Source organism: Panulirus ornatus, chromosome 30 (assembly GCF_036320965.1).
Source record: "Panulirus ornatus isolate Po-2019 chromosome 30, ASM3632096v1, whole genome shotgun sequence".
Taxonomy (NCBI): Eukaryota; Metazoa; Arthropoda; class Malacostraca; order Decapoda; family Palinuridae; genus Panulirus; species Panulirus ornatus.
In genome coordinates, this window is record NC_092253.1 from 23,996,106 (window position 1) to 24,019,992 (window position 23,887).

A 23,887-nucleotide genomic window follows, 5' to 3' on the forward strand; every position below is an offset into this window, starting at 1 on the left:
ATATATATATGAGAGAGAAAGTGAGTCTCTATGGAAGGTATTAAGTGTATGGTGTGGGAGGTAAGCTGCTAGGAGTGAAAAGTTTTTATCGAGGATGTAAGGCATGTGTACGTGTAGGAAGAGAGGAAAGTGATTGGTTCTCAGTGAATGTAGGTTTGCGGCAGGGGTGTGTGATGTCTCCATGGTAGTTTAATTTTTCATGGATGGGGTTGTTAGAGAGGTGAATGCAAGAGTTTTGAAGAGGGGTAAGTATGCAGTCTGTTGTGGATGCGAGAGTTTGGGAAGTGAGTCAGTTGTTGCTGATGATACACCGCTGGTGGCTGATTCGAGTGAGAAACTGCAGAAGCTGGTGACTGAGTTTGGTAAAGTGTGTGCAAGAAGAAAGCCGAGAGTAAATGTGAATAAGATCATTTCATGTGTGGCGGGGTGGCGACAAGAGTGGACGAAGGCAGCAAGTATGAATATGTACATGTGTATATATGTATGTCTGTATGTATACATTGAAATGTATAGGTATGTATATGTGCGTGTGTGGGCGTGTATTATGTATATACATGTGTATGTGGGTGGGTTGGGCCATTATTTTGTCTATATCCTTGCGCTACTTCTAACGCGGGATATATATATATATATATATATATATATATATATATATATATATATATATATATATATATAATATGGGAATGTCTTGGAAGTAAAGTCAGGGGTTAGTGAGAGGACAAGAGCAAGGGAAGGAGTAGCAGTACTCCTGAAACAGGAGTTGTGGGAGTATGTGATAGAATGTAAGAAAGTAAATTCTCGATTAATATGGGTAAAACTGAAAGTTGATGGAGAGAGATGGGTGATTATTGGTGCATATGCACCTGGGCATGAGAAGAAAGATCATGAGAGGCAAGTGTTTTGGGAGCAGCTGAATGAGTGTGTTAGTGGTTTTGATGCACGAGACCGGGTTATAGTGATGGTTGATTTGAATGCAAAGGTGAGTAATGTGGCAGTTGAGGGAATAATTGTTATACATGGGGTGTTCAGTGTTGTAAATGGAAATGGTGAAGAGCTTGTAGATTTATGTGCTGAAAAAGGACTGGTGATTGGGAATACCTGGTTTAAAAAGCGAGATATACATAAGTATACATATGTAAGTAGGAGAGATGGCCAGAGAGCGTTATTGGATTACGTGTTAATTGACAGGCGCGCGAAAGAGAGACTTTTGGATGTTAATGTGCTGAGAGGTGCAACTGGAGGGATGTCTGATCATTATCTTGTGGAGGCTAAGGTGAAGATTTGTATGGGTTTTCAGAAAAGAAGAGTGAATGTTGGGGTGAAGAGGGTGGTGAGAGTAAGTGAGCTTGGGAAGGAGACTTGTGTGAGGAAGTACCAGGAAAGACTGAGTACAGAATGGAAAAAGGTGAGAACAATGGAAGTAAGGGGAGTGGGGGAGGAATGGGATGTATTTAGGGAATCAGTGATGGGGTGCGCAAAAGATGCTTGTGGCATGAGAAGAGTGGGAGGTGGGTTGATTAGAAAGGGTAGTGAGTGGTGGGTGAAGAAGTAAGATTATTAGTGAAAGAGAAGAGAGGCATTTGGACGATTTTTGCAGGGAAAAAATGCAATTGAGTGGGAGATGTATAAAAGAGACAGGAGGTCAAGAGAAAGGTGCAAGAGGTGAAAAAGAGGGCAAATGAGAGTTGGGGTGAGAGAGTATCATTAAATTTTAGGGAGAATAAAAAGATGTTCGGGAAGGAGGTAAATAAAGTGCATAAGACAAGGGAGCAAATGGGAACTTCAGTGAAGGGCGCAAATGGGGAGGTGATAACAAGTAGTGGTGATGTGAGAAGGAGATGGAGTGAGTATTTTCAAGGTTTGTTGAATGTGTTTGATGATAGAGTGGCAGATATAGGGTGTTTTGGTCGAGGTGGAGTGCAAAATGAGAGGGTTAGGGAAAATGATTTGGTAAACAGAGAAGAGGTAGTAAAAGCTTTGCGGAAGATGAAAGCCGGCAAGGCAGCAGGTTTGGATGGTATTGCAGTGGAATTTAGTAAAAAAGGGGGTGACTGTATTGTTGACTGGTTGGTAAGGTTATTTAATGTATGTATGACTCATGGTGAGGTGCCTGAGGATTGGCGGAATGCGTGCATAGTGCCATTGTACAAAGGCAAAGGGGATAAGAGTGAGTGCTCAAATTACAGAGGTATAAGTTTGTGGAAAGCTGTGTAGGTATGTATATTTGCGTGTGTGGACGTATGTATATACATGTGTATGGGGGTGGGTTGGGCCATTTCTTTCGTCTGTTTCCTTGCGCTACCTCGCAAACGCGGGAGACAGCGACAAAGCAAAAAAAAAAAAAAAAAAAAAAAAAAAATATATATATATATATATATATATATATATATATATATATATATATATAACCACACGTCTTAGTGGCCTGAATGTCTTACTTTTCTTGCAGAGTTTCGGCCAATTTTGAGTTCATGGTCAATTGGCACTAGGAATGACACACAAGGGATATTCACAGCATACATATACAAGCTTAGTTAAGCTTTCCTTCGTCTCGTAAGCTTTTAACCTTCGAAATGCTACGTTGTGATCTGAGAGGTTAAGGTGGGGTTAACCGGACGCAATGAGGGGAGGGGGGGTTCATTCCTCGTGTTCCGTGGCAAGTATACCCAGTCTATAGGTGAAAGAGGGAAGTGTGAACAGGGTGTGTAAGAATATATACGAGATAATGAATTTGAAAATGCGGTTGACCACAATAGCTCCCATCTTGTTCTTGTCCAACGATCCTGCGAAGATAAGTAATGCTAAATATAATCTAATAAACTCCATAATTTTTTTTTCAAAATTCCTTAATAGAACGATTTGCAGAAAAAAAAAAGTTACGAGTGTATTCCAAACTACCGAGGAAAACGGGATAGGAGCCTGTCTAGTTCAGGCTTGAACATATCGCGTCAGGTCACAGCAGGTGGGGGTCGCGTCAGGTCATAGCAGGTGGGGAGAGGTCAAAGCACGTGGGGTCACGTCAGGTCATAGAAGGTGAGGTCGTCAGGTCATAGCAAGTGAGGTCGTCAGATGGGGTCATGTTGACGCCACAAAAGCCATCCGGACGGTATGGTTGCCTAAGCTTGTGTATACCATGGTCGTCCCTTCTTTGTTGTGCCGCATCCAAACAGAAATCATATTTGAGTGTAGTTTCATCTGTTTGGGCAGTGCGTTGTTCTTAGTCACACACACAGACACATATATATATATATACATGAACGTAATTTTGATTTAGTTCCATACGTAAATTTTTGTCATGGCAATTTCTGTGGTTGAAAGTCCTTGCTCAACAACTCGTGATCATTACGCAGGTGGTTCCCTAGTTCCCTCTGAGGGTTGGGCGTCGAGTCGTCTTGTGTTGCTCGTGTTTGCCGGCACACCTTTGCCACACCCATAACCGTTTTGCCAGTGGCATTAAAATGGGTTTTGAATCCTTGATAATGGATCTTAAACCACTTTCTAAACTATTTTGTACTAGTGTACCTCATCTTTTTTTTATTTGTTCTTTAATCGTAATCTTAAGTATTTGGAGTATTCTTCTGTCCGATTTATTCAGGATATAAATATTTCGATGCATTTCATCGCTTATTAATGACAGACTATTTCCACCCAATTCATGCACAGTTTAAAGTAGTCTTACATAAACATGTACTGTATTTGAATATTGAGTGATTTGAAATTTGTTTTCCAATATTCATTCGCTGGAATGGCTGTTTATTATGATTAATGCTTTGGGAAATGAACCATCTATATACAGCCAGTTCAAAAAGGTTCATATAACTCACTTTCGTTCATATTCTACTATGACTTTGTCTAATATTTACTCATTACAACCATACGAAAATATATCATTTTATTCTTTTTATCTTGCGATTTACATTTATCACGTTATACCAAAGATATCTTCTTATTCACCCTTTTAAGTCCATTGTCTGATTATACTTGTCATAACCATGATGGTTTTGGGTTGTAGTGAAATTATTTTTGATTCGTCAAATTAGGTCATTCACAATCATCCATAAGATAACGTCTATATACTTTGTACTTTGCTCTATTAAGTTATGAGTGTCCTGATGTTATCAACATTCGCTTGTATATGACTGGACTCTTTACCCTTTGAATCACCCTGGGTATATGAATTTGCAGTGCGTTGAAATAACTAACTCGAGGAGCACTGGACATTATCCCAGTATCACGATATCAAGGATACGATACCAGATTCATGTTATCTGCCTACAGCCAAAACGGTCGTTATCCTCATGTATACCAGGGGGGATATGCATGCAGAGTCCTCAATCTGCTTGCAACTCGTTTACCTGCTTTGCATGATCTCCAGAGTTTGGAGAGACTTGAGGCTAATAATCTATAACCTTGGACAGCTTCAAGTTTTGGTGAGCTTGAGCATCTTCCTGTACACCTCTGAGATATCCAGGCTTTTGAGAATCCTTTGGGAAAGTATATGCACACCCAAAGTCATCTAAGCTTTGTATCCCAATGGCTCCACAGTACACGCCGGGACCCCTCATGCTTCTACAACCTACTAGCGACGCTCTGTTCACCTCAAGCCATGGAGTACCTCAGGGTTGACATCCTGCACACTTAGGGATCTTGAAAGTTGGGAGGTTTCGTAAGTGAAGATTGACATCTCAAAGTGAGAGGTCAGCTTGGGGCATCATTCATCTGCTAGAATAATATCAACTATTCATTTGAAGACTTAACATGCAACACTCGGGAAGCTGCTGCGTCACATTATTGTGTGGCTATCAGCAACTCAAGGGTGGGCCGTTTTGATAACTGCTTCTTTCCTAAACGTCGAAGCTTTGGAACTCTCTACCTTCTCAAGTCTTTCTCAACAACTATGACCAGGCACATTTCGAAAGACAGGTTTTTCACTTACTCAAAAATTGGAAAATAATTTCACTTGTGTTTTCTTTGTCCATTTCATAATTTTCTTTCTATTTCAATTAATGCCCGGCCTTAAAGTCTACTTTTTTTTTCGTGACTGGAGCCTTCAACATAATAATGTATCATTTTTAGATTAAGTTCTGAATAAACTGTTCATTAGTGTACGCCATCCGTTGATTCTAAGCTAATGTAGATTTGCACATTCATAGCATTGTAACATGTTTCAAAGATTCGCAACTGATTGGCTGTAGATTTTGTGAATGTTCAGAAGCAGATGTAATTCACTTCGGAAAATGTAATTTTGTGAGATCACCGGATTACTTTAGTACAAGGTTCGGGAATCGGATTTTCAGAGTCCGCAGTGTACGACATGTACAGAATCCCTTTACCTCCTCGTTCACTGAACATTTCCTGTTGTCAATCTTGCCACCAGGAGAGTTGGCGCGTGAGCCACTTGTTTCTTCGGCCATGAATTTTGCAATTCGGAAGACAAATTTCTTTCTCTCGAGCGTTGTTTCTCGAACGGTGGGTCACGAAGGGATTTTCCAGGGGAGAGGGTCGCCAGCAGCAACAGCTGCCACTACCACAACCGACTGTGATTTATCAATAGTTTTGCACTTGAGCAACATCAGGCTACGCAGGGACGTATGAACGAAAAAGAATTATAAATGGCCAAAAGACTAAAGAAATTACAAATGGCCCAGATTTTAAAGAAATTATGAATGGCCGAGATTCTAAAGGAATTATAAGAAGACCAGATTCAAATGGAATTATAAATGTCATAGATTCTAAAGGAAATATAAGAGGCTCAGATTATGAAGAAATGAGAAGACCATGATTCTAACGGAATCACAAATGGCCTGGACTCTAATAATGAAAGATTCAAATCCTGAAGGAATCGTAAATTAACCAAAATAATCATGAAGGACCCCACAAATCCTAAAGGAATCATAAATGAACTAGATTCTGAAATAATCATAAATGGATACCATTCTGCATTTTTTATGTTTGTCTGTATTAGTTATTATTTTGTTTATATCTTTAACATAGGGTAGCGTTGAAGAGAGATCCATACGCGATCGCCACCTGGGGAACGCGATTGAGAAACATTGGATTCAGTGTGACCAAAAAATACCAAAGTTAAATGACGTTAACTTATAAATAATGCATTTAACGGATGGCAAGACGATAAGCGTACCTCACAAAAGCACTTGTTAAAGAATAACGAAATGTATGAGCTTTTATTCCTTTCATATCAATTCTCTTTAACCAATACCGGGTAACGATCCGAAGATAAGTGTAGAAACTTCTGTAACCCTAAGTGATTTTGCTGTGAAAACTGTCCCCTTTATTTTTAAGTGGAAACCATTAGTTTCTAAACCCCTTTGTCCGCATTAGATTTTCGCTCAGTTACGTACACTTGACTCCTTGAATACTGGGATCTTTCTTTCCGGAAGTCTTCCTGATATCCGTCACAGTTTTCTAACTTTAAGATTTCTTCGTTCACATTCCCAAAAGTTAAATTCATCCAGCCCTATATGGCAAGAACCATTGATCTAGATAATCCTAAGTCTTTCCTTTGAATCCCTAAACTCCTGCCGAGCTTTACCACATTGTGCTAATTCATACGAGATCTAAAACTTTATAATGTTATCCAAAACCTTATAAACACCAACAAGAGCATCACCCAGAGTCCTTTGAATCGTTAAAAAAAAGAACCGATCTCTTCATGTCGCCATCAGTAGGTTTAAACCCGTCTTTCTAGTGAATTTACCGTTATAAGCAACCTCGTCCATTTGAAGGTTCGTTGGATCCTTCAAGTTCCTCAGGTCCATCAACAATTCCTGTCCCTCAAGAGGTCTTTGCTTCATTCTTGCACGAGCCTCTATAAGACGACCCCATTCTTCTGGCTAGTTGAATCTGTCATGTGATTCACGAATTGTGACTCCAACACCCTTAATTTAGGGAAGAGAGAGAGAGATCAGATTCGTTCCTTCAAAGTACCGAAGATTCTTGGCGTGATCCATCAAAGGACTAACGCAAACGGGATTCTAAATGAAGAAGAAACCGTTGTGTCAAACGGTTTAAACTCTCTTGGTCGAGGAATGGGCGAAAAAATCCTGACCAGTCTCGTTCTGCATAAGAAAAATTATTAATAATTGTTACTTCATGAACATTTAGATAAACTAGGTCCAGGGTAACTAATTAAATGAACTTTGCTCTAATGACCTGTAATTATACGAACTGAACCTTGATAATCTGTAATTATATTATCTGTATGTGTGTGGGTAAGCAGTAATTAAATACGACAGCTTATCATAAAAGGGAGTTGAATAACCTGGATGATTTCTGATGAGGGTTTTAGATATGCCAAACACGTAGACAAATATGAGGGAGGTTTATCGTCTAAAATGAATGCATAGACTTGATTTAGATAATAATGCAATTATTTCTTTATGCTAATTAGGAACAATTACTAATGACTCTTCTTTCGCAATTTGAGTTTCTTCAGATGTCATTTTAGCTTTGATACTTGAAGGGGCGATCGCCCTTAATAGCCGTTGTAAAGGATGCAACTATCTTCGTACCCATTATTGCCTGCTTCCCAAGTTCAGTTTTAACCTACGTTTCCAAACTCAACTCTGTAACAGAACGATCCACAGATATTGTAAAAAAAAAAAAAAAAAACAAACAAACTTGGTAACGCTGTGTCCTGGCCTATATATCGTCCACTTCGAAGAGCAAAGTAGCTGTATCTCATCATGGCTATCGCAGTTGACTGACCAATAACCCTGACTTTCCATTGTAGGCAACACACTTAATCGTGGCTATCGTAAAACCTGCCCTAGCGGCATCACTTACGACCTTCTTTACACCTATCGTAAACCTGGATTTGCAATATCTCGGTACTATAGTGACCCACGATCATTCATTTTCCTACGTTAGCCAATATGAGACACGGTAACATCTGGCAATGAAAGACATGCAAGACGTGGTTATATTAAGGTCGTGTGGAGACAGTGAGGGTAATTAGAGCGATCCAGTGGGTGTTTGCCAAAGAATATCTGTCGGATATGTAGGTAATACGTAGAAGTAATCTTGAGGTCCTCGTAAATAGGTAGATATCTGAGCATGGGTAAAAATAGCAACAGAAACTGAAAGCAAGAGACAGGAATTAATCTTCTGGATCCGTTTCGACACCGTGTTTTTTCAGGAGGATATAATGCGACCCGGAATATACAAGATTATGACCCAAGCTGGTGGCTGGAGGAGCTGGACGCTGGGAAGAGTCATTGCCTGATTGGTCCGGTACTCGCTCTCGCCTGACGCAATCTGGCCAATCATAGATAACCATTTCTGCCGCCTTTTTCGCCCAAGCTACTCGCTTCGGTCCAATTGTCTTTTTTTCCCGTTGTCCAGAATCATTGCGTCCCCCCATCTTGGCAAATGTTCCTCCTCGTCCACACGTACCACTATGTGTCTTACGTCAACTTTGTGTTCCCAGAGACCACGGCCAATTTATCCGTAATAGTTTCCCTCACATCCGTTGCATGGTATCTTGTATACTATACTGGTTTTGTTACTAGTGTCTTTTTCCAGTCCTCGCGACATTTCCCATCTTTATAGATGTCGTTTGCAATTTCGTTTTTCAAGATGCGTTGCTTGGCATGAATTAGGTCACGCTAGGTAACTTCTCATATTTACGTTGTTACTCCTACCGTCGTTGCTAAATCTAGCGACAACGACAGTATTGAAAACCGCTAATATTGCCGTTTAAAGAAACAATTGCACCAAAGAGTAGCATTAACATGGCCAAAATTGGCAGCAGAATTGCATCTCTAGGATTAGCCAGTCTATTGTAGGAGAGCCCGAAGCTCAAACCAATCAGGCAGCGACTCCGTCCAGTTCCTTGATCCACCTGACACTGTGTATCATCATCATGAAGACGTTGTCCAAACTAATTGATGAACTCTAGGCTCTTGCATTGTTTTCATTACTACCTTTAGCGCATTTGTCACTGCGGATGACATCCGTCCAAACTTCGCATAATGATTTAGAAATCTTGTAAGGATTATGTAGAGGCCAAAGATCCCTTCTTGGTGGTGTATAGGATACAGATCCCTTCTCTTGGTGGTGTATAGGATAAAGATCCCTTCTTGGCGGTGTATAGGATAAAGATCCCTTCTCTTGATGGTGTATAGGATAAAGATCCCTTCTCTTGGTGGTGTATAGGATATGTAGAAGTCATGGAGGGAACTTGTAAAAGTAATATCGTATAACATGTAGTGTTGCTGAGACATGTAGATGTCATTTACATGTAATGTATAACTTGTGAAGACGTCATACTAATGTGTTGGAAAAGTTATGGGAAGGTCATTTAGGTGCCTTGATGAATTTTCTTTTTGAAGGTCATGAGGTCATATGTAATTAGGATGAAGGCTTTCCTCGTCAAGAGGTCATGTAGAGGTCGTCCACTAGTCATGTAAATATCATGAATAAAGAAAATTTTTCTCTGTAGAAGTCATAGAAGTGATATCTGATGGTCACCTGTAGGCAGGGCAGACTTTACGTATCCAGGAGTCTTCTACACGGCTTGTGAAAGGTATGCGAAGGTCAGGTATTGATATGGGAAAGAGGTTCTGTCCTGATCGCACACAGGGATTATGTACGAGTCTTGCAAAGATCTTACTGAGGTTTTTCACTGGTCACCTGCAGTTCCTCTCGTGTATATCACCAAAATAGGTGCTCCTGTCAACCCGTACATCCGTCCGTAGCCAGTTCGTAAGTTTGCTCACTGACCTCCATACACAGTTGCCAGTAATTCATCCGTTTCCTTGGTAGAGATAATAGATTTTTAGGAAAATAGTACACTGCATCATTAGACAGCTAAGCGTGATGGTTGTGCCTAAAAGACAGAAAGTATGAAAAGGAAAATAAGTGGGATCAGTGGTTAACCCACTGAACAATGCCGTTGCGCCGTATGGTGGGGTCGCAAGGGAGGGTAAGAAAGGTGGTGGTGTGGGAGGGTGTGGTGGCTAAGGAAAGCGGAGGTGGTGAGAAAGGGACTGCGGGCCAGGTTGGAAGGGTGTGGTAGTCGCTCTGTAGGAGAGAGCAGACGTGAGTTCGTAGGGCACGAATCTGCTTATGACTTTATAATTCTCCCAAAGGACAGGGGAAAGGTCATACACAGATCATGCAAACGTCATGAACTAGTTATATATAAGATCATGGTTAGGCAGCGTAAAGGTCAAGTTGTCATGAGGAGTTCATGAAACTGTCAAATACAGATCGAGTCAGTCATTCAAAGTGTAGATAGAGGAAATGTACGAGTCATGCCGTGGTCATGGAGGTCATGAAAAAAAAAGCAATCATTCAGAGGTCAATTGTTGAGGTCCAGCTGAGGTTGAAATAATGTAGGTCATTTAAAGATGAACAAAGCATTTTGAACTTATTTAACCCAGTTCAGTCATGTTTGCATGTACAACTAAATGAAGACATTAAATACGAATCAAATCTTGTAGAGTTGAAGCGATAAATATCATTTATGAAGTACATCGGTTTAGAAGTCGAAATTTAGGTCGTGTATATAGTGTCTGAAATTGACAAACTCAGAATTGTTTATTGGAAACATCGTATAATACGAAAATGTCTGGATCAAATGAAGGTTTGTCAGGTCAAGGGAACAGCCAGGTGAAGACGTAGTTGACTTCTGGGTCAAATGAGGGTTTGTGAAAAATGTTTACGAATGGATGTTCAGTGAGAATGACAGAAATAGTTGTCAAGTTTGTGAGTAAAATATCATAATATTCGCGTAAGTCAGCTAGATCATAAGACCTGTGGGGGAAAGTTGGCCTTTTAGTGTTAGATTGCCTTAAAACAGGCGTGGTATGTCATGCTGGACTTTAAGAAGGCTTTAAGTTGGGTCTGTCTCTTGTGGGTCAATTCTAAGGTAGTCTGAGGTAAGGCATGTCTAGATGAACCATGCCAGGCCAATGACCTTAAGATGCATCCAAGGTAAAAGCGAAGATATAAATAAAACGGATCTAGGTATTTTTCGTGAGGTCACGAACTTGCATGAAGTGGAAGGATTATCGTAAATGTAAGACAAATTTCCAAAATAGATCTGGAACACAATCTCCCCCCCCCCCAACTGTATAAGGTACGCTTCAAAAAAAGAACATATTGAGACCTCTCTCTCTGTGTGTGTGTGCATAACTCCAGAATAAACCTGGGGAATCCTTGTGTAAAACGATTCTGAAATACGTTTGATGACCTTCAGGATTGTGAGACATCTCAAAAATTGGTCTTTGAGTCGCCTCCCCACCCCACCCCCAAACTCTGAGACACCTTCAAAAACCATGGGGCAAGCTTGAGTCACTTACTACGTACGCGAGATACCAAAATGGGTCTACGTGAGAGAGACTTTCAAAAATAAAATAGGTACTTGAACCCCCAAGTCTTCGGTACTTGTACCCCCAAGTCTTGGGTACTTGGATCCCCAAAGTCTGTCAAATAACTTGTTAAAAATCTAAATCTTTTTGAGTCCAGTGAGGTTCATTTACAGCCATCCAGTTGAGGAAAACGACCACTGAATCAATCAAGTCGAACTCAAGTGTATGTAGCATCGAACTAGTGCTGCAAGTTTAAGACCTGGTTAACAGAATCTAAGACCGTACATATCTCGGCATCGGCTGACAAGCACACATCTCGTATATAATCCTTTTAGCCTTTGGTTACAATACCTTGCTTGGCATTCCCTATACACAAGATTTGATAAACACAAAATCACACAGCAGGTACCAAACAGACTCTCGCCATTTCTTTATATATATACATATATATATATATATATATATATATATATATATATATATATATATATATATATATATATATAAGGTGCTTTTGAAGCACAGATGTTCTGTTTCACTATCTCAAGTGTTTCAGTAGGTTCGTTTGATTATATTTCAGTGTATTTCCACATGTTACTTTTTTTATGATGTAAATCTTTTGTTTTCACAGTCAGGCAGTTTAGCAGGTCCACTCTTACTGTTAAACATATTTACGTTTCTTACGTGTAATCAGTTATAAATTATTTCTTTTCCATTTATATACTGTTTCAAGCTTCATTCTCGAAAGATTTCACATTTTCTTTTTTTTTTTTTTCAACCTTTAGAACATCTGCAATTATTCATTTCAAAATCTCTCTACGTTCTTTGCAACATCTACAAATTACAACCTCTGAAAAACCTGTGACTGTCTGTTACTTCTGTAAATACGAGACCTTCGTTAACAACCTTTGTAATGTGAGACTATTCCCTATACAACCTCTTTGCACAACTTGTGGCTACGTCTGACCTCTGTAACATACATGACTATTCTGTAAAATCTCTTGACATGTGACTTCCTTACAACCCATCTAACATCTGTGACTGTACTTACATGTAATTTGTAACATCTGTGATTACTTTCAAAAACCAACGTAGGGTCAGTGTGTCCCTCACAATCTTCATGATATTAGTGCTCTGTAACTTCACTGAAACACACATGACTGCTTTGTAATCCCTGAAACCTGTGACGTTGCGTCTGTAACATCTGCGACTGTAATCAAAACCTCTGGTAACGCTTGTGACTCTTCGTTACAACATCTGCAACAGCAGAGGTCCGTAAAATCTCTTGAGGCCTATCTGACCACAGTGTCACCCCCGAAAACACGTGTTGTTGTTTCTTACAACCTCTGTAACATTTGCATCAGCTCATCACACCTGTGGTGCACAGTAAAGGCTTTGTTCTTTTCAAGTGTCTCTCTCTTCTATCTTCCTAATGTAAACTGACACACGTCAGCCATTATCAGTGTGACTTGTGTCCTCCGTCGCCACTCTACGACACAGACGTGCATTTTCATCATTTTGAGCGACACATCTCCTTTAACTCGCCCATCTGCGCGGAGACTAAAAGCTCACGCTACATCATCGTTCTGTTAGGAGGACTCTTTCAAACATTTTGGTGTTGCTTTCTAAAAACTTCTCGACCGAGTGGCGACATGCCTTGCGTGATTTGACATTATATAGTTGAATATTTCTATATTAAGATGTTGAGTGGGTTAACCTCAAGCAAAGGTCAAGTTAATGCCTGAAGACTGTGTGTGTGTGTGTGTGTGTGTGTGTGTGTGTGAATGAAGACATCTCAACTTTGACAAGTTCGTCTTCCGCAACATTCTGTCCCTCGTACTCAACATTATTTTGACTCGTTTGCTTATCTTTAGCATCATCTGTATAGCGTGATCCCCCTTCTGTATCTACGGGACTCCTGGCGAGTCGACTGTGTCCTGACTGAAGGCCTTTTAACACTGCCCCGAGTGGTGTACCTTTTGTGGCATTCCTACCCCTGCAGGTTTTACCTATGTTCACCCTGGTGTATACCAAGACGCCCTTCTATGAAAGGGGCGATGCGAACGCCTTGATAGAGGAATTTCCACTCTCTCGCCATGGGAGTTTTCTAAACAAAGATTGTTTCCTGTCTCTTCCTTTGAGAGATCTTTCGCAGTGTGAACAGAGATATTCATGCACCAGCTCCCTGTGTTATAATGTGCTTCATTTCCACGACTTTATAAATGTACAAGTCCTTCCTAACACGAGGATCAGCATCACCAGAGAGACCTTCTCCACGTGAGGGAAGCTTCACTCTCATGGACAATGCCACAGCTTGGTTCCAAGCGCTTCAAATTGGCCGTGATAGATTTGACTTGGTGAAAAGTGCTCGAGTTAAAATTTGTCACAAAAAGCTTTACGTTAGACCGAAGTTACTTATTACTCTATATGCTGAACATGGAAATCTCAGCGCAGTCACAAGTGTCTCAGAACAGCCACCAGCGCTTGGGATACATCACAGATTCTTACTCTCTTCGAAAGGTCTTTTAACAAGTCGCACACATACTGGCTGACCAGTAGGATAGCCTATCACTCAACACTCGCTCACTCCTGCTCTAACAACTACTTCGACCAGCCGACACCAACGCTCTCAAGCCATTAACACTTTAGTCACTCTTTGATTTTCCTCTCGAAGACAGAAGGGGAGTGGATGAGTTTTGCCTGCCACTCTACAAATTACCAACAGTTTATCAGTAGTTAGGAAGGGTCCTATTGCCTCCAGTCTACATATATGAAACTTCTTTCACAAACAACGAGACACTTAACACAATGTGAGTCTCTAGGCCATCATTCTGAGCCACGCTAAGATCGCGCAGGGCAGACCAGGGCTAACTGGAGGAGGAGGAGGTGGACTCGTTCGCTCGTTGGAGTCTGTCGAAGAGATTCTCTCCCGATGTCGAGTTGCACTTCGGCAGAGCCGTCCTGAAGTGTGTGTGTGTGTGGAGGATCGCCAAAACTCAACCTATCAAGTCTAACCGTTGAAGCTTAACCATCGGCCTTATGATACTCGGTCATAAGGCTGTTTGAGGATTCATCTCCGAGTTTTATCGGCGAGGTGTTCAGTCACTGACCCTCAAATCGTTGACCCTCCTTTCTGGGAAGGTTTCGAGTCCCTCTCTTGGGCAACCAACCACTGATCTTCTTGGGTAAGATCCCACTTCTCAGCCGGATACCACGACTTGCTGCCCTCACTGGGGCACACGTTACGAGGGCGACAGTCTTGACTAAGTTTCTCTTCTTCGAAGTCAGGATTGGCTCTCCCGCACCAGTGTCATCAGTCGGCCGCAGCTCCGACAGGCAACAGCTCGTGGGTCTCCGCTGGTTCTCCTTCGTCAGCAGAGCCAGCGTTCTCTCCTCCGACTCCCTCGACAGTCTGGCTCCTCCTATTGCCCTTGGGTCATACCGGCGCCGGGACCGGCGTCTGCGTGGTCCTAGCGTGAGCGCGTCCCTATGGAGGCCTGATGGCCTCCTTCAGACCAGACACGGACCCGAGGAAGGAGGCTCCAACCGAATTCTCCTTGGCCGATCGCAGCGTCCTCAGGAAGGTCTCACGGAAGTCCTTGGAGAAGACGCAGTAGATGTAGAAGGTGACGGCGAAGTTGGTCACCTCAAGCACGTTGGCTGTGGCACGGAAAACCTACAGTGAATGAGAAGACGGGATTAATTGTGGTACAGAGGCAGGGAAATTACATGTAAGAGTCAGAGAAAGATTGTGTCCTTCCTACTTCTCGGTTGTTTCTCGCGTTAGCGAAGTAGCGCCAGGAATAGACCGATATGAAAGCATCATTCGCTCACATCCATTCTCGGACTGTCGTGTGTAATGCACCGAAACCAAAGTCCTCTATTCACAACCAGGCCCCATATCAGGTTCAGTCCAATCAAATCGATCCAATTCGCTCTGACCTGTGCTTGCCTTCCACCCTGCTGCACGCATAATTCTGTTCACTCCATCCTTCCATCTCCTTATTTCGTCTCCCGTTTTTCTTTGTCCCCTCCACTTCTGACACACACATCCTTTTTGTCAACCTCTCGGTACTCATTATCTCTATCTCCAAACCTTTTCAGCTCTCTCAACCATACTCTTTTCATTACCGCACCTCTTACCCCTGTCATTTCTTTCTTGATCAACCCTCCTAACACTGTTTTCAGATATTTCCTTTCCAACTCGTCCACCTTCTTCCTTACATTTTCGTCTACAGCTCGTGCCTCGTATTCATACAACACCGTCTGGACTGCTATAACCTTAAACATACCCACCTTAGATCTCTCATATAGTGACCTCTCTTTTCACACATTCCTCAATGATCCCATAACTTTCGCCTCCTCACAAAATTGCTTTACGTGAAATAACTGACCAAATGATACCTAAACTAGAACGTCACCATTTTGTATGATACATTTTCAATTTCCTCATTTACATATTTTGTTCCCGTATCACGTACTAATGACTCGATCCCGTCCATATATCCAACGCCACCTACAAATAATCACTGTCAAAAGGAGACAGCCATTGGCAACAGACATGGGGTGTCTAATAGCGAGTTACACTCGAACATTCTACTACGTACAGACACCAACTGATACAACAGATATGACCCAGAAAAAGCAAGATATCTTCACTGTTTTTATGAGACTCACCTCGAAGGCCACAGATTGTTTCCGAGGATGGTGTATGGTGAGGGAGAGGACGATCATCGGCGTCATGCAGACGAAGAAGAGGGTCGAGGTGCCCCCCAGCAGGAACATTAGGCGAGACTCCTCGGCGTACTGTCTCCGTTGTTCTCCGCTCACCTGTTGAAGACAAGCATTGGGGTCATTGTCTTCCTCACCGAGGGAAAGAGAGACGAAGAACTTGAAAGATGAGGGGAAAAGAAGGAAATATACGACGTAGAAACTATGGACGATGTTGATCGCCAATAGCCTAAGGAGCGTTGAGGCGATCGAGGCAAGTCTTGCTCCTCTGGAAGATATAGAGGACAAGAACGATGAAAATGATGGAAGAGAATCAGTATGAGGACGATCTGTCGGCTATGTTCCTCACTGGAGCACCTAAAGGAAGAAAACGGATGAGATGTTCTCGACTTAGCAGGTGGAAGAAGATGGTCAAACGAAGGAAGGAAAGAGAATTAGACTTGAGCGCGCACCAAGCATGGGACGGGGCTTCCTAATCGCTTGTAGCAGAGAGACAGAAGGGGGGAGGAGTTCTTTACGCAGGGCAGATCATGCGATGGAAATCAGAAAATATGGAATATGAAAATAAAGGAGAGCTAAAATCGTTGTGTCTAAGAAAGGCAGAGACAATGAAGTCTCTGGCACGGTAATAAAACCCAAACGATGGAAAAAAAAAAAAGACAAGGTAGTAGAGATAGAGTAAGACGAAAATGTTGGAAGAGAAAAGGGGGAGATGAGGGAAGAAAATCCTGGAGGAGGCTGGAAACCTAACCAACAGAGGCAAGGTGATGTGTTGAACCCATGGCCAACCTCAGGTCTGATGTTACCTCCTCCTGTGAGTGATGTGTGTGGCAAAGTGTAGAACAAGAGGTGAAGCACGATGAGGTGTAAAAAGTGAGGTATGATGGAGAGTGAGGGAAAGGAGTGGTATGAAGTGTGAGGCATTGGCACAAAGCTACGCGTGAGGAAATATGAGGCTGATAGGGTGTGATACGAGCTATGAGGAAAGATGTGGTAAGATATGGTATGAAATAAGGGGACACATTGTGAGATACGAGGCGTGAGGAAAGCTAAGACAAGATGAGGTATGAGGTGAGATGAGGCACTATGAAGTGTGAAGGGAGAGGAGATGAAGAGGAACGGAAGAGGATGTATGCACTGGAAATGAAATCCTTAAGGACAGTTGGCGTTATAAGGGAAGATGATCGAGTAAGAAATAACACGGTAAAAGAGAGAGGTTTAGCGGTGATTAGAAGAATATGGCTGAGAAAGCTGAAGGTGGTGAAGTGAAATGGTCCGGACATACGGAGAAGATGAGTGAGGAGAGACTGAGAGGGAACAAGGGAAGTTCGGGGCCAAGACGAGATGGAAGGATGGGGTGAAAATACTCTAGAGTTTGCGGCGCCTGAACATGCAGGAGTGTGTGAGGCATCCGTGGGACAAGAGAGAACTGGAGCGATGTGTTATACAAGAGGACGTGCTGTCAGTGAGGTAAACTATAGCGTATGAAGCGGTCATGGCCTCTGAGTTTGGTCGTGGACAGGGGGCTGTGGTTTTGGTGTATTTATACACGACAGCTTGGGAGTGTGTGCAAATGGGGTCATGTTGCGTCTGTTCCTGATGTCTCGTTAAGCGGGAAACGAGTAACAAGAACAAAGACTCGTAGTATCCCAGGAGTTAGGGTAGAAAGGGTACTTCCCATGTATTCCCTGCGTGTCGTACAAGGCCAGTTAGGGGAGCGGGGATGAAGGGCGCTGGAAACCCGTCCTTTCCAGTATTTCGGTTTTGAATTCCGGAGCAAAAGAGGGAGTAGCCAAGTGAGGGGTTCTTTCGTCTGTTTTGGGCGCTACCTCGATAGCAATGGAAACAGCAAACAAGTATAGAAGGAAAGGAGAAAAGAATTGTATATATATATATTATTATATTTATATTATACTTTGTCGCTGTCTCCCGCGTTTGCGAGGTAGCGCAAGGAAACAGACGAAAGAAATGGCCCAACCCCCCCCCCCCCCCCCCCCATACACATGTATATACATACGTCCACACACGCAAATATACATACCTACACAGCTTTCCATGGTTTACCCCAGACGCTTCACATGCCTTGATTCAATCCACTGACAGCACGTCAACCCCGGTATACCACATCGCTCCAATTCACTCTATTCCTTGCCCTCCTTTCACCCTCCTGCATGTTCAGGCCCCGATCACACAAAATCTTTTTCACTCCATCTTTCCACCTCCAATTTGGTCTCCCTCTTCTCGTTCCCTCCACCTCCGACACACATATCCTCTTGGTCAATCTTTCCTCACTCATTCTCTCCATGTGCCCAAACCACTTCAAAACACCCTCTTCTGCTCTCTCAACCACGCTCTTTTCATTTCCACACATCTCTCTTACCCTTACGTTACTCACTCGATCAAACCACCTCACACCACACATTGTCCTCAAACATCTCATTTCCAGCACATCCATCCTCCTGCGCACAACTCTATCCATAGCCCACGCCTCGCAACCATACAACATTGTTGGAACCACTATTCCTTCAAACATACCTATTTTTGCTTTCCGAGATAATGTTCTCGACTTCCACACATTCTTCAAGGCCCCCAGAATTTTCGCCCCCTCCCCCACCCTATGATCCACTTCCGCTTCCATGGTTCCATCCGCTGCCAGATCCACTCCCAGATATCTAAAACACTTCACTTCCTCCAGTTTTTCTCCATTCAAACTCACCTCCCAATTGACTTGACCCTCAACCCTACTGTACCTAATAACCTTGCTCTTATTCACATTTACTCTTAACTTTCTTCTTCCACACACTTTACCAAACTCAGTCACCAGCTTCTGCAGTTTCTCACATGAATCAGCCACCAGCGCTGTATCATCAGCGAACAACAACTGACTCACTTCCCAAGCTCTCTCATCCCCAACTGACTTCATACTTGCCCCTCTTTCCAAAACTCTTGCATTTACCTCCCTAACAACCCCATCCATAAACAAATTAAACAACCATGGAGACATCACACACCCCTGCCGCAAACCTACATTCACTGAGAACCAATCACTTTCCTCTCTTCCTACACGTACACATGCCTTACATCCTCGATAAAAACTTTTCACTGCTTCTAACAACTTTCCTCCCACACCATATATTCTTAATACCTTCCACAGAGCATCTCTATCAACTCTATCATATGCCTTCTCCAGATCCATAAATGCTACATACAAATCCATTTGCTTTTCTAAGTATTTCTTACATACATTCTTCAAAGCAAACACCTGATCCACACATCCTCTACCACTTCTGAAACCGCACTGCTCTTCCCCAATCTGATGCTCTGTACATGCCTTCACCCTCTCAATCAATATCCTCCCATATAATTTACCAGGAATACTCAACAAACTTATACCTCTGTAATTTGAGCACTCACTCTTATCCCCTTCGCCTTTGTACAATGGCACTATGCACGCATTCCGCCAATCCTCAAGCACCTCACCATGAGTCATACATACATTAAATAACCTTAACAACCAGTCAACAATAGTCACCCCCTTTTTTAATAAATTCCACTGCAATACCATCCAAACCTGCTGCCTTGCCGGCTTTCATCTTCCGCAAAGCTTTCACTACCTCTTCTCTGTTTACCAAATCATTTTCCCTAACCCTCTCACTTTGCACACCACCTCGACCAAAACACCCTATATCTGCCACTCTATCATCAAACACATTCAACAAACCTTCAAAATACTCACTCCATCTCCTTCTCACATCACCACTACTTGTTTTCACCTCCCCATTTGCGCCCTTCACTGAAGTTCCCATTTGCTCCCTTGTCTTACGCACTTTATTTACCTCCTTCCAGAACATCTTTTTATTCTCCCTAAAATTTAATGATACTCTCTCACCCCAACTCTCATTTGCCCTTTTTTTCACCTCTTGCACCTTTCTCTTGACCTCCTGTCTCTTTCTTTTATATATCTCCCACTCAATTGCATTTTTTCCCTGCAAAAATCGTCCAAATGCCTCTCTTCTCTTTCACTAATACTCTTACTTCTTCATCCCACCACTCACTACCCTTTCTAATCAACCCACCTCCCACTCTTCTCATGCCACAAGCATATATATATATATATATATATATATATATATATATATATATATATATATATATATATATATTTATTATACTTTGTCGCTGTCTCCCGCGTTTGCGAGGTAGCGCAAGGAAACAGACGAAAGAAAATGGCCCAACCCCCCCCCCCATACACATGTATATACATACGTCCACACACGCAAATATACATACCTACACAGCTTTCCATGGTTTACCCCAGACGCTTCACATGCCTTGATTCAATCCACTGACAGCACGTCAACCCCGGTATACCACATCGCTCCAATTCACTCTGTTCCTTGCCCTCCTTTCGCCCTCCTGCATGTTCAGGCCCCGATCACACAAAATCTTTTTCAATCCATCTTTCCACCTCCAATTTGGTCTCCCTCTTCTCCTCGTTCCTTCCACCTCCGACACATATATCCTCTTGGTCAATCTTTCCTCACTCATTCTCTCCATGTGCCCAAACCACTTCAAAACACCCTCTTCTGCTCTCTCAACCACGCTTTTTATTTCCACACATCTCTCTTACCCTTACGTTACTCACTCGATCAAACCACCTCACACCACACATTGTCCTCAAACATCTCATTTCCAGCACATCCATCCTCCTGCGCACAACTCTATCCATAGCCCACGCCTCGCAACCATACAACATTGTTGGAACCACTATTCCTTCAAACATACCTATTTTTGCTTTCCGAGATAATGTTCTCGACTTCCACACATTCTTCAAGGCCCCCAGAATTTTCGCCCCCTCCCCCACCCTATGATCCACTTCCGCTTCCATGGTTCCATCCACTGCCAGATCCACTCCCAGATATCTAAAACACTTCACTTCCTCCAGTTTTTCTCCATTCAAACTCACCTCCCAATTGACTTGACCCTCAACCCTACTGTACCTAATAACCTTGCTCTTATTCACATTTACTCTTAACTTTCTTCTTCCACACACTTTACCAAACTCAGTCACCAGCTTCTGCAGTTTCTCACATGAATCAGCCACCAGCGCTGTATCATCAGCGAACAACAACTGACTCGCTTCCCAAGCTCTCTCATCCCCAACTGACTTCATACTTGCCCCTCTTTCCAAAACTCTTGCATTTACCTCCCTAACAACCCCATCCATAAACAAATTAAACAACCATGGAGACATCACACACCCCTGCCGCAAACCTACATTCACTGAGAACCAATCACTTTCCTCTCTTCCTACACGTACACATGCCTTACATCCTTGATAAAAACTTTTCACTGCTTCTAACAACTTTCCTCCCACACCATATATTCTTAATACCTTCCACAGAGCATCTCTATCAACTCTATAAACTCAATAAAAAAAAAAAAATATATATTATATATATATATATATATATATATATATATATATATATATATATATATATATATAATCAATGCATTTTGTTTGTGTTTACATAGTGTATTATGCATTCCATGTCAAATATTGGAAAAATATTTCAAAATTTTGTCCTATATGTGACCTTACGTTTCACCTCTTGGTATTTCCTGACCATGTTTACCAAACTATCCACAAATCACGTCATCCTCTCGTTGACCTTTTCTTCCATGACCCTTGACGTTACCTCACATGGCACTTGTCCCTTCACGTTTTGGAGAAGTGGCTTAACTTTGTAATGCTAAGGTCAACTTTACTCCCGTCCATGTTGAGAGAAATGTACGTAACAACCTTCAAACTCTTCCCAAGTGTTCCATCAAACTTTGCAGAACTTCCCAACAAGTTCTGTCTTCCGACCTTCACCAGTAAACAACTTATCAACTTCAATGTGGTCCTGGGGTTTTCTCCCTCTGTCACACTATTCAAATTCATGTCCTTTATCTGACGATTTCATAATGACTATATCTAATCAATATTTACTGTCCACAGCGTCAATAATAGTTTTAAATTCTATATCAGAAATTTTCTTTATTTCTCATTGTTGATCTCAAGACCAAATGTAGTATTTATTTCTTAAGTTTCCGTATTGAATGTCTGGGTGACACTTCACCGAAATTACTTCAAGGTAATTATTCATCATCTGGTCTGGTTAGTTATTTGTTACATTTTACTCTTTGACTGCAGTGGATGCCTTTAAGCCATATCTAACGTACCTGAATCTTAAATTACTTTTGGCGTAACCCTATGTAACACACCTCGACTTAAAATTACTTTTGGCGTAACCCCATCCAACATACCTCGACATTAGATTACTTTTGGGGTCGTCATTTGGACCCTTAACTCTTTTACTCCATGATTAAATGTGATCTAAGTTCCTCACTGACCATGTCTGCACCCTCACAACCTTGAACTGAACAATGAATAAAACACTGACCTTTGACTGACCTTGTCTGAACCCAAAATAATATTTAACAGAACATTTCACAGAACATTATGACCTTTGGCTACACCTTCAGCCTTAGTGACCTTCTCTGACTCCCTTGCTATCCCCTCGCTGACCTTTGACCGCCTGGCTATCCTCCTCACTGAGCTTCTCTGAACCCCCTGGCTATCCTCTCACTGAACTTTGCTATCCTCTCACTGACCTTGGCTATCCCCCCTCACTGACCCTGGCTATCCCCCCTCACTGACCCTGGCTATCCCCCCTCACTGAACTTGGCTATCCCCCCTTACTGACCCTGGCTATCCCCCCTCACTGACCCTGGCTATCCCCCCTCACTGACCCTGGCTATCCCCCCTCACTGACCCTGGCTATCCCCCCTCACTGACCCTGGCTATCCCCCCTCACTGACCCTGGCTATCCCCCCTCACTGAACTTGGCTATCCCCCCTCACTGAACTTGGCTATCCCCCCTCACTGACCCTGGCTATCCCCCCTCACTGACCTTGTTCGTCATCTTGCGTCGCTTCTCACACACAGCCTTGTAGGTTCGGATGATCCTGACGTTCAAATACACGAGGATGATGGCTGGGATGAACTTGAAGGCCAGTTCCAGGATCCATTTGTAGGCCTGGAACCATGGCGAGTCCATAAGCCATGTGTTGACATGTTTCATGTGCACCACAGAGCCTGGGGTGGGAGGAATCATCAGACGTGTATCAGGTGATGGTGAGGGAATGGTGAAGTGATGGTGAGGTGAGGGTGAGGTTACATAGGGGTTATGGCGAGGTAAAACAGAGGTAATGGTGAAGTTACATGGGGATAATGGGAAGGTTAAACGAGGTGATGGTGAGGTTACAGGAGGTGTAATGATGAGACAATAGTGAGGTGGTGAAATTATATGGGGATGTGATGGTGAGGTTACATGTGAATGTAATAGTGAGTTAACATTGGGATGATAGTGAGATAACAATAAGGCTCACTATCAATTATGTAAACCGGTTTAATTCGTTCTTGGAGACCACAGGAATACATTAACTTTCATATCTCTCTTCGTTAACACATACACACACAACATAGTGTTGTGACCTTAAGGCACAATGAATCCCTTCTCATCGTTCAACCAGCCTACATAAGGCACTCTGAACAGCGCAACACAACCCCCAGTGTTGTGACCTTACCCGAACACTGACGTGAGAATACCCAGTGTTGTGACCTTACCCGAACACTGACATGAGCATGTGACAGAGCACCATAACCATCAGTGTTGTGACCTTACAACATAACCAACCCTCTCGTGTGTGTGTGTGTGTGAGGGGGCAGATAACACGACACAACTATGCTTTAATGTGAACTTGTCAAA

At 42.5% G+C, this 23,887-nt stretch overlaps 1 protein-coding gene and 1 long non-coding RNA gene across 4 annotated transcripts in view; one reads left to right on the plus strand and one right to left on the minus strand.

The window, feature by feature from the left end:
• LOC139758498 (uncharacterized) overlaps positions 1–23,887 on the plus strand; it is a 134,487-nt gene that overhangs the window by 20,456 nt on the left and 90,144 nt on the right. The window lies entirely within an intron of this gene.
• Positions 11,831–23,887, minus strand: part of LOC139758491 (probable G-protein coupled receptor B0563.6) — a 439,395-nt gene continuing 427,338 nt past the window's right edge. The window contains exons 6-8 of the mRNA XM_071679982.1: positions 23,030–23,214; positions 16,017–16,169; positions 11,831–15,015 (exon numbers count right to left, since the gene is read on the minus strand). Of these exons, the coding sequence (XP_071536083.1) occupies positions 14,827–15,015; positions 16,017–16,169; positions 23,030–23,214 (527 nt within the window). The 3' untranslated portion in view covers positions 11,831–14,826. The remainder of the gene's footprint in view (positions 15,016–16,016; positions 16,170–23,029; positions 23,215–23,887) is intronic.